Raw genomic sequence first — 18,551 nt, forward strand, 5'->3', positions numbered from 1 at the left:
TGAGGTGAACACTGAGCCACAAACCACAGCACCATAGTTGGGGGGTGCCGTTTGCTGCCAGTGGAGGTTAGTCTTGCAGTCTGGTGTGAGTCTTGGTGCTGGTGTTACAGAGTTGTTGGGGTATCTGCGGGGAACACTGCAGGACCTGGTGTTTCTTTGTGATGTGCGAGGCTGAGGTCGGATGTGCTGGGTACCCAGAGTTTGCCTAGTTTTGGACCTGGAAAAGGGGATAGGTTGGAGGAGAGCCTGGGGCAAGCATCGAAACTCAGCCTCCGTGCAGGACTCAAGAGACTGGGCAGCTAGTGCCTGAGGCTTGGTTAAAGTCTCTGGCTGAACATGTCTCTTGGTTGAGGACGTGCGATTACATTTCTCCTGTCTATCCTTAGCAGATATTTTGGACTTGGATTCCTGCCTTTCTTCAACTGGACCCTTTCTTTCAGTCTCTGGACTCTCTTTAGAGCCGATCACACATGTGATACAGTTGGAGGACACCCCCACCCTACCTGAGCTGTTAAGCGCGACACGGGCAAACACCCCTGGCTTCATGTCCAGTGGGTCATGTGAGCGGAGCCGACTGGCCCGCTTCAGAGGCTCGCTCATGGGTCGTCGCTTGGCAAACAGAGGGCTCTTACCTTTACCCTCCTCAGGATGAAAAGCCCCATTAGTGTCAGGATGGTCCCTGGGCCCCTTGGCTTGATGAGAAGCCAATGAATCCCCGGGGCGGTGTTGAGGTGGTGTAGCCTGGTGAGAGGCGGTAGCTGAGGCCTTGTCCCGGTCGTCAGACTCTCGCTCCTCACTAGGCCCTTCTGAGCTGTAGTCTTTGGTGTCAATGGTGATCTCTGGGAAGCCCTTTTTGACTTTGGGCTGGCCTTTGGTGGGCGCGCTGGCAGTGCGGCGCAGGAGGTGAGCACCAAATGGGTGCTTACGGCTGTGCTGTGCAGCAGCATGGCTGTCCAGGGAAGCCTGCTTTGGGTTTCTGTGAAACAGCCCTTTTATGCCGCTGGCTGCTCTGGCCTGACAAAGACACAACGAAACGGCATCGTCAAACACACAAAGAATTGTAACAAAACAAATCACATAGAGGTCGTACAAGAACAATATTTATTATAATGCAGGTGGCACTGGTCCATGCTGCATTACTGCAATAATGTACAGTGAACATGCTTTAAAAGTCACAATCTAATATTATCAATACACCCTGCCAGACCACATATGAATGATCACTTGTAGTCTTTATTATGATCATTCTGCTGTAATCCATGCTGACGAGCTTTGAATTCCTCATGGATTCAAAGTGTTAGCCTGTTAGATGGTTTAAGCACAGCTACATCTTAGTACGCAGCCGTTGTTCCAGCGGTGAAACATTAGTTCCACAAACGCATGCCTCAATTTAAATGCACATTTTTATCTCACGTTGTGTTCGTCTTTACAACTAAAAACAGTGGCATCAGTCTTCTGTGTGCAGGGCTACAAAAAGACACTACAAATGTGAATTAGGGATGCTTCGATTTGTTTGTTTTAGTATTATGTGCACATCAGCTAGTGTGACTGGTAGATAATGCTGCTAGTGGGTTTGCATGGCCACGTAACCTAAGCCAGTGATTCTTAAAACTGTGGGTCTAATTTCAGGGAGATGTGACATCGTTGTGGTGATAGTAAAATAATGCAAAATCTTCAAAATGAATTTAAAATTGGATGTTTTAGAATGTGAATTTCACATTAAATCGTTGGTACCGTTATCAGCTGCACTAATTTGTTTATATTACTTTATATTAGAGAATGTTAACAATTATGACGTTTCTCTGCCTTATTACCCCCTTCACTCTGTGCGGTCAACCATTCTCCAGCCAGGTGATCTGGCTTTGATCAAATTTGTCATGTGGCTTCCTCCATGAGATGTTTTATTCTAATACGAGTTATACATGCATTACACAATTTCACACCAGCAGTGTGTTTTTGCACAGCTTCTGCAGTGAAGGCAGGGGGAGCTGTGCACGCAGCTCACTCTCAGCCACATGTATGTCAGTTTTAAACCTGGAAGCTGTGTCCTTTGGGATTTTATGGCCAGAAACGAACACAATGAATTGATCAGATCCTTCAGATCAAGTGTTACTGGTCAGTGACTGATCATCTGGAGCATCCCTAATGTGAAACCTTCAACACTGCAGTAACAAGCTCGAGCAGCTATACTTACTGTGTTAATGTTCATGTACAAACCAAATTAATTTTGTGTATAACTGAACTGAATATGACTTGGATTTGGAAAATGATTTGGAAATGAAATGCTGCATGGCAACGGTCAGAAGTCACAATGATTGGGGATTGAATGGTAGGATCAACGATGAGGACATTCAGACAATGGTGAACTAATTGACAGTACCAAACCAAATGGAGCGACAGTGGGACAGAGCATCATATTAAATCATCTCCATCACCGTAAACTACAACGGTCTTAAACAGAATGTGAATAATGTGAAAGAAGTAGATCCAAATAATCTGACCACTGTGATGAATGGCATATTGAGCATCTGTCAAAAAAAATAAAGTGACAGTACAGACAAAGAGACAGGACGATAAAGAAAAGAAGCTTTGGCTGAGTGACGGAACATAACACAATGTTGGCTGAACCACACAGGTATTATCTTAATTGATCAGATGAAATCCCTCTATGCTGCCACAGGTGCCTTCGGCCAGACAAAAAAAAAAAAATTGTCAATGCATCTTGATGTAGAATTGTTCTTTGAAAAAGAAATTATCTTTCTAATTTTCCAGAACATCAGCACGACTGAGCACAAGGCAATGGATACAGACAGTATGGATGTATTTTGATTTCCAAATTATTGATTTTTCTGCTAAGAATCCATTGCCCTCCACTCCTACTTAGTACTCCGATACAATAAGCTGTCAGTTTGTAGTCTACTGAGCCATGTGTAGGCATTTTTAGGTTTTCCAAAGCAGGGTCAAAACAGGTCCACTTACTGCCTTTACTAAGGTATATAGCAATCCACCCAAAATGTGTTACGTCTGTTTTAATTTTGAATGTACGCGGTGGACCAAAACACTTTGGTCCACTGATTCCTTCAGGTTTTTCAGCCATTTCACAGCAAATATCCATCGTCCACAAAATACAAAATGCCTGGCAAAGTATTTGTTGCCAGGCATTTGCCATTAGTGTGGCTGTAAAAATAGCAACGAAAGGTTTTGAGAACAAGAACAAAATTCTACAGCAAAAACCGGATGCATACGATGACAAACGAGAAAAAAAGTATCCACAAAGGCAGTGGAACTGTATACCACTGCAGTGCAGCACAACGAAAAACTCCTGAGTAAAGAGGAAAAAAAAGCTCTCTCACTGCAGCCTGGCAGATTCTCAGACTCTCATCCCTCTCTCTTCTCTATCCAGCTCTTTCACTGGCCAGGTTGATGACATTGGATCTACTTGGGGGTCAATGAAGATGCAAGCAGGTCAAGCCATCATAACTCATGTGAGACATGAGTTGTGTCTTTTTTTTAATGTTTACAGTCGGCTGGTAAGAAGGCTTTGTGCAGGGGGGAGGGTGTCACTAAGGTGGCAAAGTGGGTGGAGTGTGTGGCTCATGCAAGATGCCGACTGGGTCTCACTACACCTTAGTTCTGAGCGGCAGCTTCAGGGCTCCTAAAAATTTCCTGCGTCTAAATGGAGCGTTTGGAAAAATAGGGGTCCACTGGAATCATAAACAGACACAGGAAGAGAGTGAAGATCAGAGAGAGGAGGAGGATGAAAGACAGAATAAAATAATGGGCAGGGTGGGGGTAAGAAGAGAGAAATCACAACAGGAGGCAACAGAGCAACAGCTGAGAAAGAGGAAGTTCAAAGCAAGGACAATGAAGAACAGAGTGGTCATTTAAAACATGTCTGAGAACAGCTGAGTGCAGTGAAAACAAAGTCAAAGAGAGACAGAGACAACTGCATTATTTATGACAAAGAAACTTGTTGGAAACAAAAATAACTTAGCTATAATAAAAAAATAAAACAAAAAAATCAGTAAAAAGTAATATGTATGACCTCAAAATGCCACAGTACCATTGTTTCAATGAGTAGATGTCTGGGCTGAAATGTATGCAGAGGTTTTACACTTTTAGAGTGAGCACTTTGTACAAAGCACAAACTAGAGTCTTTAATTTAAAAACAGGTTCAAATGTGTATAGACGTATATACTCTACTTCTGTAACAGAAAAATGGTAATATGGCTGTAATGTGAATATGAAGACAAACTGTTGTCGGTACACTAAGCTCACAAGTGGGAGGTGTGTCAGTGTTTTCCAATTTTGGAGGATAACGAGATAATAATAGGGTTCCCATTGTTATCAGCCGGTTTTCACTATAGTACCTACCTTACCAGTGATGTCATGCACAGCTACATGCACAAAGATTGACGCCTCCTCCATACCTTCCAAGTACACATGACGATAACCTGCACACAAACGAATGATAAATGTGTTTTTAATTAATCAGATGGGGGGGAAAGGCCAGTCCATATCACCCCATTTTCTGTGGGTGATGATCTACTTCTAGCCACAGACCAGACTCAAACTAACGTTAAAAACAGGGCAAGAATATATTGAAAGTATTTATGGAGCCCATAACATACCACCTTAGCAGTACAGATCCTATGAAACAGATAGGATAAAAGGTATCCCCAATACTTTAAGGTAGGGTGCACCTCAAGGCTCAATACTTAGCCCTTTAGTATTCTGTTTGGATACTCAAATTGTAGCTTCTAGAGTCATAGGTTCAATTTTACAATAGAAAAAAGAATCACATTAGAAAAAAGCAACATTGCTCTACGGCAGATTTAAATAAAGAATTTCAACCCAAGGTCCGTGATCAAGAAAAACAAAGCAAGGATTTTAGAAATCACCATAGAAACACAGTCTATCTAAAACCAGGTGTTTCATCATGTCTTACCTGGCATCATGCTATTGAAGGCAATGCTGCGCTGGCCAATAAAGTCCTGGCCGATGGGGTCATGGTCCCACACCAGGAAACGCACTAGAGCCAGCTCCGGCATGTGGACCATAAACACCAGAGTCTCCTCCCACATTGGGTTGAACCCTTCAGGAAAAACCACCCCAGAAAGATGTCAAAAAGAGGGGTGGATGAAGAGGACGCAGAGGAAGGAGGTTAAGTGTAGAGAATCCGTAGGGCGGAGTGGAGAACGGGAAAAGACAAGAAAAAAAGTGTGGTGAGTGTGTGCAAATAATAAGAAATAAGAGAGTGTAATAGAAGAGCAGGACAGAGAGAAAGGGAAGGACAAACGTTAGGAGGCCAACTCAGCATTCATCAATTATTCAGAGTGCGTGTGTGAGTCCTTGTATTTATAACCCCTGTAGAACCTTCTCTGGCATAAACACTGACTTTGTCAGGAACAGTAGTCCTCATTGAGACCAGAACCTGGTCCTAATGAGGCAGAATCTCATCTCTGAGGAACTGGTGAAGTTTGATTTGATTAGAATTGTGGGTTAGGTGAAGATTGGGATTAGACATTATCTGGTAATGGTTAAAGTAAGGGATAATACATTTAGGTTGCCGAAATGAATGAAAGTGAATGCAGAGTCCTAAAAAGGATAGCTGCACAAACCTATGTGTGTGTGTGTGTGTGAACACAGAGATGCTGGCTGTGCACACTTAAGATGAGCTCATCAATTATACATCAGAAACCACACAGACAACTCAGACACAGACAGCTGAGACACACAAATGTCACAGTCAAACAATGCATGGCTTCAATTAGCATATACACCAACACTAAATGCTTGTCAAAAGTGTTTCTGACAAAACCGCAGGTCGCCTCAAGCAAACAGTGGACATCGTGAATGGATAGTTCGTAGACCACAGCAGTTTGTAAGACAAAAAAAAACAAAACTAAAACAGACGGACGAAACGGAACCATTTAACTTTTTTGTTGACTCACCATTATCATCCACGACTCTGGTCTGCTCCTTGCAGCAGTCCACTGGGATGCCAATGATCTCCACCTCTACGAAGGGATCAATGATCTGACAGACGGACACAGCATTCAGGAATCTGATCAAGTTCAACATGTCATGACTTCCTGGTTTTGGCGGGCAAGCTTTTGGGATTATCTGTACTAATGCAGGGTGTTCTGCAAATCCCAACATGGTACGTTATGCTTTATGTCACTGAAGAAAAACAGGAAACATCACAATAAACATGGATACATTTTAATTGAACTAATCTGCAGTGGTGGTGTGGTTTTACCTCTCCCCTGTCTCCTAACATCGAGTCTTTGGGTTTAGGCAGTTGTTGTCCACTGATGATCTTCAACACCAGCTGTTTCTTCATCTGACTTGGCATCGGGTCCTCCAGGTTTGGGTTAAAAGCACCTGCCGTAAATAAAAAAATAAATAAAAGAAGCTATTTTTAGTGTTACCCAAATTAATGTTGTTATAATAAACAACAACATTTAAAGCATAAACCCGTTTAAAAGACATTTAGACAGCTCTTCATCACATAGGTTTCAATTAAAACATTTGTGTTAAAACTTAATCACAATGCAATATTACTATGCAGGGGTTTTGTTTTGTCCAAACACACCATCTGCTCTGAGGAAAAGTAAGTATTACTGTGCATTTACAGCTGTGACCAAACAATTACACACTTGGAACAGCTCGGGACACAGAATTTGGCGGTTACCTCCTTAAAAAACTACATATTATACACAAGCTGATGCCCACAGTATATTGTATGTTTCCAGACTTAATGATAAATCCGGACATTAGCACATAACTGCCCTCTCTGCTCACATATAACCAGAATAAGTAGGACCACTAACCAAACTGAATGTCCAGCCTGGCAAAAAGAATAGAAATCACACAATGAAAATACTACTTTCTGGTCAAACGAGTCGATCTGTTGTGCTGACCTTCACACATGCAGGTCGGCTTCAGGATGTAGCCACAGTTGCCGTTGCTGTAGAACTTGGCTCTGTTGAGCTGCAGGACGCGGCCCTCTGACTGGTAGTTGAGTGCAACTGAAAGCAAAGCGGGTTCACGTATTCATTGTAAGCAGGCTGAATGTTTTACTTTAATGTGCAGACAAACAGGTCGCTGTGGGAAGAGAAAAGACTCAGCAACACCGCAGCCGCTCCACAGAAAATGACAGTTCACCAACATCTTGAAAAACAGCATGAATTAATTGTAACCGGGTGGATTCAGCGAACCTCATGACTGTCCTTCAAGGACCACTCTGAATACATGGTGTGAAAGGGTTGAGCTCATACCGAGTTGGCAGCCAGCGTTCCAGAAGGGCTGTGGGTTGAAGTTGGAGGAGTCCACACGGTAGGAGGAAGGGTAGATGCGGGAGAGCTGCCGCTGGTTGAACTGGATGAAGGATATAGCTTTTTGCTGCATCAATTGGTGAGCTTTGGTCTCACTGAGCGACGACACCTGCCAGCTGCAGTTTGCTGCCAGGCCCACAAACACAAAGGCACCTTTGTTTCACTCACCAAGCTCCAACATTTCCATTAACTTTAAAAGTCACATCAGAACCCACAGACGGGGATTTATAAAAAGCCGTGGAACAACATTATGTGTACACCATTTGTATTATGTGTAGATACTATGTTTTATGAAATTTGACAGATACTTTAGGCCCTGTTCAGACTAGAGTTGTCACGATACCAAAATGAGTAACCACGATACTATACCAGACAAAGTATCATGGTTTCAGGTAGTATCGCAATACTTTTTTGATTATCATTATTATTATTATTTTGATGAACTGCAATGTATTTGTACACGTTATAAATACTTCAATTACTTATGTTGTTTGGTGCATGATAAACATATAACATATATACATATATATATATACATATATATATACACACACACATACAGTATATATATATATACATATATACATATATACACATATATAAATATACATATATACATACACACACACACACATATATATATATACATATATATATACATAAAATCATTCAGTTTCCTTTGCACATTAATTTATGTTTAACTAATATAAATAATCAACTTAAGATAACAAATCAACTGTCTTTTAAAAAAATCTATTTGGCAATAATGCTTCTTTTCCAACATAATAACAAGAGTGCGGAAACAGCCTATTATATCCCCGAACGTCACCAGTAACAGGGAAACAGACAATCATTCAGCAGCTGTGTCGTTCGGTAACAGTAGTTACAATGTGGGTTTGTTTACAAGGGAGTAGCATGCAGTGAAAAGCCGGGAGGAGAGTAGAGGCGGCCGCAATGTAGCAAAAACTGGCACCGGTAGTATAGTATTACTAGAATTTCTAGTATAGTAGGAACCGTTATGATTTGGCACCGCGGGGTACCGTGGGTATCGTGCAACCCTAGTTCAGACATTAACATCAATTCTGATCCCTAACCCAAGTGGTCAGATTCTGCTTCCTCTGCACTGTATGCTAATATACAGAGAGATCTCATCTGAAGATGCATTTGAGTACACTCACTACTCCTGACACTGGACTTGATGCATGTTAATACCCAGTCTAAACAGGGTCTTAAGAGATGTTAAGTGCTCACATTTCGCCTGCATTATTAAAAGGACAGTCGACACCTTCATTATAGAATCACTCTCACTGCAAAGTAACCAGTAAGCCCAGGTATTTCACTGCCAGGTTCAGTTGTGGTTTTACTGAGTGAAACAGAGAAGGGAGCTGCTTACCTTGAGCCTCGATGTCATAAAGACCCACAGACCGCGTGTATTTGACCAGATCAGATAGAGCTCTGGACAACTTCATGGTCTTCTTCTTTCTGTGAGGGGAACAAAGGACAAAGATCCAAAGATCACAGCATTGCACACAGACAAACACACACAGTGCTTATATTCACAAAAAAATAACCCACAACATTAAATAAGTTTAAATTTGTAGTTAAACATGGTTTTTACACATGGTGTGTAACATACTTGCTGTGGTGTAAAGGGGCACGGGAGGCGCTACTTGAGCTCTCTGGGTCTGTGTCCGTGTCTTCAAAGCTTGATGTCTTCTTCAGCTTGGTCGTCTTTTTCTGCAGCGCAAAAGAGACATTTTAAATAAGTGTCTTTTTCATGTGTAAATGGTTCACAATTTCAACATAGACACCACCTTTCAAATAGTGTCTGGTTTTTAAAAAGTGACCATCTCTCTTTTTTAAAGTCCCTGCATTAACTGACAACATTTGCCTGTGATACTATTAGAGGGAACCTTCACAGAGGAACTCAAAACACTTGTAGGGCGTATTATTTGTGCCACATTCCCGAGTGCACTATTTGAGTAAAGAAAAGGTTGCATTTGTGGCACAAACTGTGAAAGGTTGTGTGCATTTATGGGTGACGTTGTGCATGAACATCCAGAGAGGTCGAGAGAGAGGAATGACCTATAGACGTGGCACATACGGGATACATTTTAATACGAAAGAGCAATACTTTGTTTATGTACCGTCAAATAATCAATAACATACAAAGAGAAGGTGAGACTGGATGCACATTCAGTGTTATTGGCTGTTGTAAATACCGATCAATAGCTTCATGTTTTTACAGGTCAACATCACCAACATCAAACTTAACTATTCCACTAGGGGCAATTCGATTGCAGCCAGGCAGTGGACATAAAAAAATCACGTACATGATCAAGTACATGATACAACACGATAAAAAAAAAGAAAAAGACAATACAATGCATGCAAATGTGGGCTCACTTGTATTCAAATGATGACCCAGCCAGGGAAATAACACAAGCACATTTTAAAATGTTAAATAACACCAGCTGAATGTCATAATACATCACACTCACAATAGGTAAATCTGTAAAAACAAGACAGATGTGCAAATAAAATGATTACAAATACTGTTAAGGTGCAAAGTGCTGAGATAACGTGCAAATTCACCAACTAATTGCTGTGCATATAAAATTGTTTGTGTATCATTGTGTTGCATTGTATTATATAACAGACATCTGTTTCAATTACTTTATTTTACCTGTCAACTTATATAAAAGGTTCTAGACCACATTTCTTTAGGGCTAAGTCAACATTGTAAACCAGTTAAACATTTGCACCAAAAAGAAAATTCAGAAAACTGACTGTAAGAAGAGCGAGAAAGTGGAGAGGAATGAAGAGGCTGACCTTGCGTTTTGAGAAGGTCCCGATGAAGGAGCGTGCTGTATGCTTGTTGCTGCTGGGATTAGCTTCATCCGCTGTGTCCGTGCCATCCTCAATTTTACCCTGACAGCAGAGAAGAAGCTTACGTTTTCCTGAACAGTAAGATAATCCTTGTGCATGACATCAAAAAGAGACAATTGGAATGATTCTGACTACTCTACTGCAGCTTTATACAAATGTGGCTCAGTTCCATTAAACCATTTAGGTCAGATTCAATTATTGTTCTTAGCACTCCTTATTACTGCACTTGCTTTTACCTTGGAGCGAGTTTTGGCCGTGGGCTTCCCGGACGGAGGCAGTGCTGTGATGGTGAAGTTGTCTGGGTCCTCTCTGTCTCGGATCTTAGACTCCTTCATCAGGTTGTCAAGCTTCTTCTTGGCCATGTTCTCCACCTGCTTTCTGTTGGCAGACGTCTGAAGGAAGGACAAGTTACACAGAGAATGATGGTGAGCAACTTTCAACAGTTACATTATTGACCATTATCTGTAAATGTAGGCACTTCTGATTTTAATATGATCTTAAAATGCATCTGAAATGAGGGCGGAAGGAAGCATCCGATTACAGCTTTGTGAATATTTCTCTTTTCCTGTCTAAAAGCTTTTGTTTCTGTAGATATCTCAGATGTCACTTTGGAAACGTAGAATTAATAAATTGTCTGACCTCTTTAATGCTGAGCAAAACAATTACTAGAGAAAGATAATTACCACTTTAACTGATGAATTCTGAGACATAAAAATGCTGTGATTTGAGTAAATAAGTGCTCAAAAGCATTTCCAAAAAAGGAATGCCTGAAAGTGTAAAAAACCTCAGTCACACTGACAGTGACTTTAGTAAATCTGTGATACAGAGGGAGCAGAACTAGAGCCTCAGCTTGAAGGAGCAGTTGTGTTAGGACAAAATAAAATTCAAAAGAGTTTGTTCCAGATAAACTCAGCTGTACGCTTCCGCTACACATAAACTGATGACAGCTTTAAGAGGCTGCACACGCTCCCGTCAACCCATTTCTGGCACAACACCTGTCTGCCAGTCTGTGTGTAATATGTCAGCATTGTTCAGTCTTGCAAAAGTAAACACCGCTCATGTTCACCATTTGGGAACTGATCTACTCAGATCACCGTTCAGCAAACATGAGCGACATTCAACAAACAGAACACGCATATTCATGCACAACTCAATGTGCCAATTCCACATGGATTATGACCGTCTATGATAGTAAATGATGTATTAATATGGTGTAATGTATGATACCTGTATGATACTATTACTATGTTTTTTGACATATAATTAGATGGCATCAACAGTTCTAAAAGGATCTCCGATAATATATGTTCCCCGCATTTACTTTGAGGTTACTCAGAGGAACAGTGAGAAATGCACTGGTGTAGGAAAAAGGAAAAACAGAAGGACACATTCATAATAGTACATTCTGTTTGTACTGTACAATAAGAAAACACATATCATGCATAATTCCACATCTACATATCTGCAAAGATGAAGCAATACGTGATGAAACATGAAGCAGAGCCTCCCAGGGTGGATGATGGATGAATGAATGAATGAAAGCATTTCCTGATGTGACAGTATGGATGGGAATGACAGTGAGACATCCTTTATGCACATGCTCAATTCAGCCACATGGTGGCAGAGTGCATCTAAAAAAAACCTCCTTAGTGTCTAATCAGACCACAGGGAGCATCAGCATCACAGTGCAGTGATGTCAGAGCTGAAAACAACAGCACAATATTAAATGTGCTGCGATCAGTACTATAAGTATAAGGTGCAGTGGCTACTGTCCACTGTCTCTCCGGTAGAGTTGTTAAAACAGTATATAAAACCCTTTCACCTGAGAAATGTCCCACGCTTCATATTCTGATAAGACTGTTAATTATAAAAATTCTCTCAAATAATTTATAATTAAAAAAAACTCTGAAATAACAATTTCATTTCTTTCAGAGGCTTCTGTACTTTGACAATAATGGTTCTGTGAGGGACCGTATTTAATGGAACACTTCATTATCTGCAGGGTCAGGGACAGAATTCGAAAACAACCTGTCAAAGTTTGAAAAAAGGATATTTATTGGGAACCGATAAATCATTTTGTTTTACTTCTTTTGGAAATCATTTGTCAAAGTTGTATGAGGTAATAGGGCTTTCAGTTTTTGTCCAACCTTAAAAACTGGTCAAAAATGTCAAAATATGCAGCCTAGAAGACCATCATAGAGTCTTAAGTAGTTACTGCATCGTCCATCAGATGGTACAATGAGTGCAGCTTGGTCACCTGCAAACAATGTGTGGAGGGATTTCAGGATTCTATACCATCGCTGATAATTTAAGGAACAAAAGGGGCAACACAACCTCATGCAACATCATGCATCTAACAGTAGATGTAACAATAAATAACGTTGTTATGTTTGTTGGTGTGGTCACGTAGTATTCATAAAAAAACTGACAGTGACATCATTTAAAGAACTACAAGAGTTTTGGTGTCGACCTGCTACACACTAGCTGTGTTAGTCATTACTGTAAATTGTATTTAATTTCCTTTGTTTCTGGCTGTTAATGCCCCTGACATCTAAACCTCACCAGCTTAAGGCATCAAATAACTCAGATCGCATTAGGAGCTACAGCACACCAGTCCATGTTTGGTTTTCGATTAAACAAAAATAAATCCAGGCAGAAACACAGGCAGGGTGAGTAAATATGGCACATGACTGAGTGAGATCACTGAGATGGTGGAGGATGAGCTTTTCATACAGTACCTTCCACTTTGAAAGAAGCAAGCAACAGTTGAAGAGAAGAAGAAAAAGAAGAAGAGACAGAAGAAGAGCAGGAGATGAGAACAACTAGCCACAAAGAAAGAAAGACAAGAGCAAACAGCACAGGAAACAGGAACAAAGACAAGGCAGGAGAGGAGAGCCCTCCATCAACACTGCTCAGTTTAAACAACAACCATCAAGTACAGGAATACAGTTTCCTCAGCTGGACACAAGAGCACATTACCACACGTGACCAATACAGGAAATAAATGTGGTCGAATGGAGGAAAAGTTAACATACGTCTCCATTCATCAGCTTGCAGTCGTCCTCCATCTCATCAGCACTGTCCTCATCTGAGACGTCTCCTTCCTCTGCATTCTCGTCTATGTTCGGAGGGAGTTTCTTCCCCTGGAAGAGAGCAAAACGAGTCGAGCTTCATCTGATAATTACAAACAGAAGTTATTTAAGTGTCGTGACCAGACAGAGATCATCTTCCCAGCTCTGTGTGTAACTAAGTCAATGGGTACTTAAAAAAACAAAAACACAAGCCGACAATTCCACTTTCTTTGGTGATGAAACCTTTAAAAAATCTGAAATCGGGACTGAAACAACGGCTGGCACAACACTATCTTGTGTAGACATGCTGTTGGCTGTTAGTCTACACCTATTCTGCATACAAGTCCCTTCCAGCAGCAACCAACTGGCTACACTGCAGAGAAACATTTAAAAAATAAAGAGAGTGGGACAATAAATGCAGCAAAACACACAGGCAGTGATGAATTGCCTCGGGTCATCTGTCGCGTATGAAACGAGTGCATTTCCAAGTGCTCAGCTGATGAGGAGTTCAGGACAGAGAGGTGCGATCCCAAAATGTGTGTATTTTAATAACCTGTGGCTGAAACTCAACAATTCATCAATTCTAAATCATCCTCCTGCCTAATGTAGTTTTAACTGCACCGGGCTCGAAATGAGTTCAGGCAATAAAATGAAGTGCTTTAACTTTGTGTCAGGTTCAGTTAGTGCACTCAGGTTTGGGTTCCAACAAAGACATGCAGTGCTCTACTTTGTACATTGTCACGCCATTTATGTCAAAGTGTCTATAAGCCTCTTCCTTTTACTGTTTGTCGTTACATCATCTCACGATCTGCCTAAGAACAAATATGACAAAGGCCTCCAGAGGATTGAGTGGTTGATAAAGTTGTGGGTGAACCATGTCCATGTACTCACTGACATGCCCTGAGGAGAAGGATTTCAGGAAGAACAGTAAAGAATGTACAGGTCCACAGGGTAACAGATGGCTCCACTCGCGCAGCCCGATCCACAGATTTTCATTAACAAGTGAGGCAGCTCGTCCTGTGGTTTGCAATCACTCTCCATCATGGTGTCAAAGATGTGGAAGCCTGCAGCAGCACTTTGTGGGTGAGAGCAGTCTGAACCCACAGTGAGGCTTCACAGTGCGAGCGCTGGAGGCCAAAGTGTTGCATTTCAGTGTTCGGCGCTCTGCTCACACAGAGGTGCCGCCACGAACAGTGTGTGCTGATGGCAGTGCCAGCGTAACAGCTGGCAGAGAGGCCCTCAGTGAGGCAGGTATTGGCAAAGTGCCCCGTCTTTAGTCAGAGCATCTGGTGTCAATACAGCCTCATTAACCTGAAAACTGCTCCCTCCCTGCTAACAGAGGGCGGCGGCGGCGGCGTCTGCTGCTGCTGCTGCTCCTCAACAAGCTCCTTGCTGTTGTTGGTTAAAGTCAGGTGTAAAGCCAACTGCACTGCAACACTTTTGATATATTATTATTAGATGCTGCTTTGCTTAAGTCTGGTCTGACTCAGTGATTGGCTGTTTGGCTGCCACTCCAGAGGCTCCGGCCACTCTTGGTTACGAGGGAAGGACCATGGGACTGAGTTTGTTTATGCAACCAAACCTGCTAAGTCTACTTTGTAACGTTTAACAAATGTGAGTGACTTAATCACAACATTTTTTTCTATTGATAGCTAAACGTCTATCGTGATATATTGTTATCGTATTATTACCCAGCCCTAATCGCAATTGTGATTAAACATTACCAAATAATACCATCAAAATCTCAACTACTGTACGTTATAATGCAGGTTTGAGTAAAAGATATTTATTTTTAGGATGGTGACGTTGGGTGAAAGGCAGGGTACACCCTGGAGAGGTAACCGCGAAAACCCACGCGTACACACAGGGAGAACATGTGCTAAAATCCTTAAATGTTCACACTATCAGAAGTCCCAGGTTAAAGGTTCCATGGCTTGAGAGATAAAACCTAGCATAGACACAAAATCTAAAAAAAAAAGCTTGCCGTAAATGTACTTCATCATTCAAGGATGACATAGAGAGAATCAACACGTCCAGTTAATCTGCGGTCAGCTGGACTATCGTGTTATGATATGAACACAAAAGCGTGGCCAAATCATGAGCCAGCCGGCAGTCTGCCGTTACCACACAAAGTTCTTATCCATTCCAACAGTCAGCTCATGGCTCTCCTTTCTTCTTCAAAACTTGTCATATTCAAACACTCAAATCAAATGGCTTCACCCTGCTGACGATTTGCTGCCTTTGAAGTCTGCTCTGTGAGAAGGCAAACGGCAGCTAATAAAACGGTGAGCCAAGATAATCGCCCGAGGAGCGACTCCTCTCATGTCAGACCGTTATCGATGCTTCACACTGCGCCCACGCTCTTGACATTACCTTAACAAGGATCTTGCACTTGAGAGCTTCTGGCGACGGCAGCCGTCCAGACTCATCTGCCTTGATGTTGGACAGGTCCAGTTTGTCCCCCAGGATCTCAATCAGGTACAGGGCCATTTTCTTTTGCTGGGGGACGCTGCAGTGGTTCTCGATGGAAAGGATGACTGGGTAGCTGAGAAATAATCACACACACAGCAGAATGGCATTACAGGACTGAAGGGTCAAGGAGACGGTTTCACCTCTCAGAAAATCTCTTCACAGTGGGTTATAGTGAAGCAAATTCATGATTCATTGTCAGTTTATTTCTTCAGTTCTTCTGTTCAGTCCAACAATGAAATGGCACCAACTGCATATTGCAGGAATAAAAACAAGCACTCACACCATTAACTGTGCATTTGTACATTAATGAACTTCATTTCCGTCCATTTTCATAATTGATTAGATGCCTGAGTGGTTATTTGTTTATTTGTTTGGTTGCTCTTATTTCTCTTAAGTTCTCTTATTTCAGCTTTTTAAATGCAAACATGTTGAAGTTCCTTCACTCATCTCTGAAAGTGAATTCAATCTCTTTGGTTTGTAGACAAAACAAGACCAGTTTGAGGACGTTGTTTGACACTGATGTCGTTTTTCCTCATTTTCTGACATTAAGGACCGAACCACTGATCAGTTAATTGAAACATAACAGATAGATTAATGGAGTAAGTATTTAGAGACTTAATTATCTCAGCTTTCGTGTCAGGCTGTTCCAGTGGCGAGCACTACACACACACACACACACCAATGCATTTTTGCTGTCTGGACCATGGAAACAATGAAATGGCAAGTTTTAGAAGAGTTAGCTGATCTACAGGGAGTAAACAAGAAAAGTGTGTGTGAAAATTGTGTTAATCCACCAAAAAGTGTTAATCCACCAAAGGATTTCCACGCCAATAAATGATCTATTGTAAATCTATTGCAAACCATTTAAACAGCACTCTGCAACATTGGTCCATTGGTCCCTCATTGACGAGTGTGGTGCAGATTGAAATATCTGACGGACACATTTATGGAATGAAATGCCATAAAATCTATGTGCAGACACTTATGTTTCCCACAGGATGAATCACAGTACACTGAGGATCCACTTAATGTTCCTCTTGTGCCACAATGAGGCTAATTTTTGAGGCTCAGAGTCAAAGTTCTTAACTTTCAGCAAAACTGCTATGAAATCAACAAACATTCAAGGTCCCTGTGGCTCTCTCCTAATGACTTTGACTATTTCTTTAGTGCCTCACAGAGGCACTGAAGGAGAGAGGGGTAAAAAAGAATGTTCATTATGAAACCGTGGCAGGACAAAATTATGAAATGGCGGACTGCCACAGTCAAGAGAATTATGAAGATTATAAATGGGGAAACATTCGATTTAAGCAAACAACTTGTACAAATGCACGCCCTTAAAATGTCCTCTGCAAGAATGAGCCATCAGTGCTCTGTCTGACTGACACTGATTATAGTTATCATTTGTAAAAGGTCTCCAGACATGAAAATGTTCTTTTATCCACGGATGGAAATTTAATTAACATGACTACTTAGCATTTTATTCAACATTTTCCACAGCACCTGTGGTCCAGTGTGTAAAAACCAGCTCCATTCAACAACACAGCAAGTGTGTTGACTCCCAGTCACCATCAGATGGAAGCCTTTCATCCAAATTTTGTCCACGACAGCCGCTCAGCACAGCCTGTCTTTATTCAAAAATCCTGGAAAACGTGATTGCTCTTTGATGTTGAATGCAGCCTTTCACCCCTGCTCCCTTTTTAACTAACTATCTGTGGAACACGCTGACCAGGAGTCTGCTTTCAAAATCAAACACTGAGGCGGGGGAACATGCACACAAAGAGAGTGTTTCTCCTTCATTTTTACGTGAAGAGACAGGATCTAAAAATAGAGATTTTCCTTTGCATCCTCTAGACTGTTTGTGTGTGTGTGTGTGTCGATTGGATTATCACCCTCTGATGTTGTGAGGAGGAGGAGGAGGAGGACGGTGTCTGTGTGCAAGGTTTCTTTTATTTGTCCACATTCTGTTTGACAGGGAATGTATTATCCATAGATTAAAAAAAACAAATGAGTCAAAAAATCATGACGAGTTCTGGTCAGCAGGGCCAAAGCCTCAGTGAATGTTTCAACTTTGGGGGAAAAGTGTTGTGTTTCACATGATGTGGCCTTCGCACTTACTCGATCTCAACCCAGCTACCAGAACTTGTTGAGTGGTGTGTTGAAGACTGTTCACACATACAGAGAGCTTTTGATTTTGACTAGGACGTGCTCCTACGGCACTTTTCAGGCCTATTCTGAAAATTTAAAATATTCAAAGACTGTAGGTAAATGATATAACCAAAAACATCGCTCTCCAAAGTGTGTCACTCTCACTGTGTAGATCTGTTCTTTTTCTCCATGTGCATTTATTCTACATTGTGGTTTATGGTTAAATGATTGGAATAACCTCAAATATGTTCAGTTTATCATCAAGCACATCAAGCTTTCATTATCAGACTCACAATATATGTTAAATTACATTAAATGTGCAAACATAACTGACCAGAGAGTTGAATTCCTAGCATCCCTTTTCCTCTACAATGCAACAGTCTGCGTAATGCAGCTCTACAGTGTGGACTGCAGCATATACACAGAACGTACATTTGCAGAATAAAAGAAACAAATGTGAAAGTGTGTGTGTGCATGTATACATACTCGTTCTTGACAAAGGCATATTTGTTGATGGTCTCAATAACGTCTTTGAAGAGAATCTTGGACGTGAGGGTGTAGCCGTGATGGACGATGGGCTCGTTGTCCTGACCGTCCCAGCAGTCCACTGTGGACAAGAGGGGAAAAAGAAAAG

At 41.5% G+C, this 18,551-nt stretch overlaps 1 protein-coding gene across 10 annotated transcripts in view; it reads right to left on the reverse strand.

The window, feature by feature from the left end:
* plch2a (phospholipase C, eta 2a) overlaps positions 1-18,551 on the reverse strand; it is a 122,728-nt gene that overhangs the window by 5,399 nt on the left and 98,778 nt on the right. For 7 of the 10 annotated variants that reach the window (XM_044037429.1, XM_044037428.1, XM_044037427.1 and 4 more), the window contains 15 exons: positions 18,404-18,524; positions 15,674-15,845; positions 13,265-13,372; positions 12,968-12,973; positions 10,466-10,621; positions 10,173-10,271; positions 8,977-9,077; positions 8,734-8,822; positions 7,284-7,475; positions 6,927-7,034; positions 6,263-6,387; positions 5,955-6,039; positions 4,949-5,095; positions 4,375-4,454; positions 633-1,014 (listed from right to left, as the gene is read on the reverse strand). In XM_044037429.1, coding sequence (XP_043893364.1) covers positions 633-1,014; positions 4,375-4,454; positions 4,949-5,095; positions 5,955-6,039; positions 6,263-6,387; positions 6,927-7,034; positions 7,284-7,475; positions 8,734-8,822; positions 8,977-9,077; positions 10,173-10,271; positions 10,466-10,621; positions 12,968-12,973; positions 13,265-13,372; positions 15,674-15,845; positions 18,404-18,524 — 1,971 coding nt within the window. The remainder of the gene's footprint in view (positions 1-632; positions 1,015-4,374; positions 4,455-4,948; positions 5,096-5,954; positions 6,040-6,262; positions 6,388-6,926; positions 7,035-7,283; positions 7,476-8,733; positions 8,823-8,976; positions 9,078-10,172; positions 10,272-10,465; positions 10,622-12,967; positions 12,974-13,264; positions 13,373-15,673; positions 15,846-18,403; positions 18,525-18,551) is intronic. The other 3 variants (XM_044037425.1, XM_044037433.1, XM_044037424.1) reach the window with 3 other exon arrangements.

Source organism: Solea senegalensis, linkage group LG11, assembly GCF_019176455.1.
Source record: "Solea senegalensis isolate Sse05_10M linkage group LG11, IFAPA_SoseM_1, whole genome shotgun sequence".
Lineage (NCBI taxonomy): Eukaryota > Metazoa > Chordata > Actinopteri > Pleuronectiformes > Soleidae > Solea > Solea senegalensis.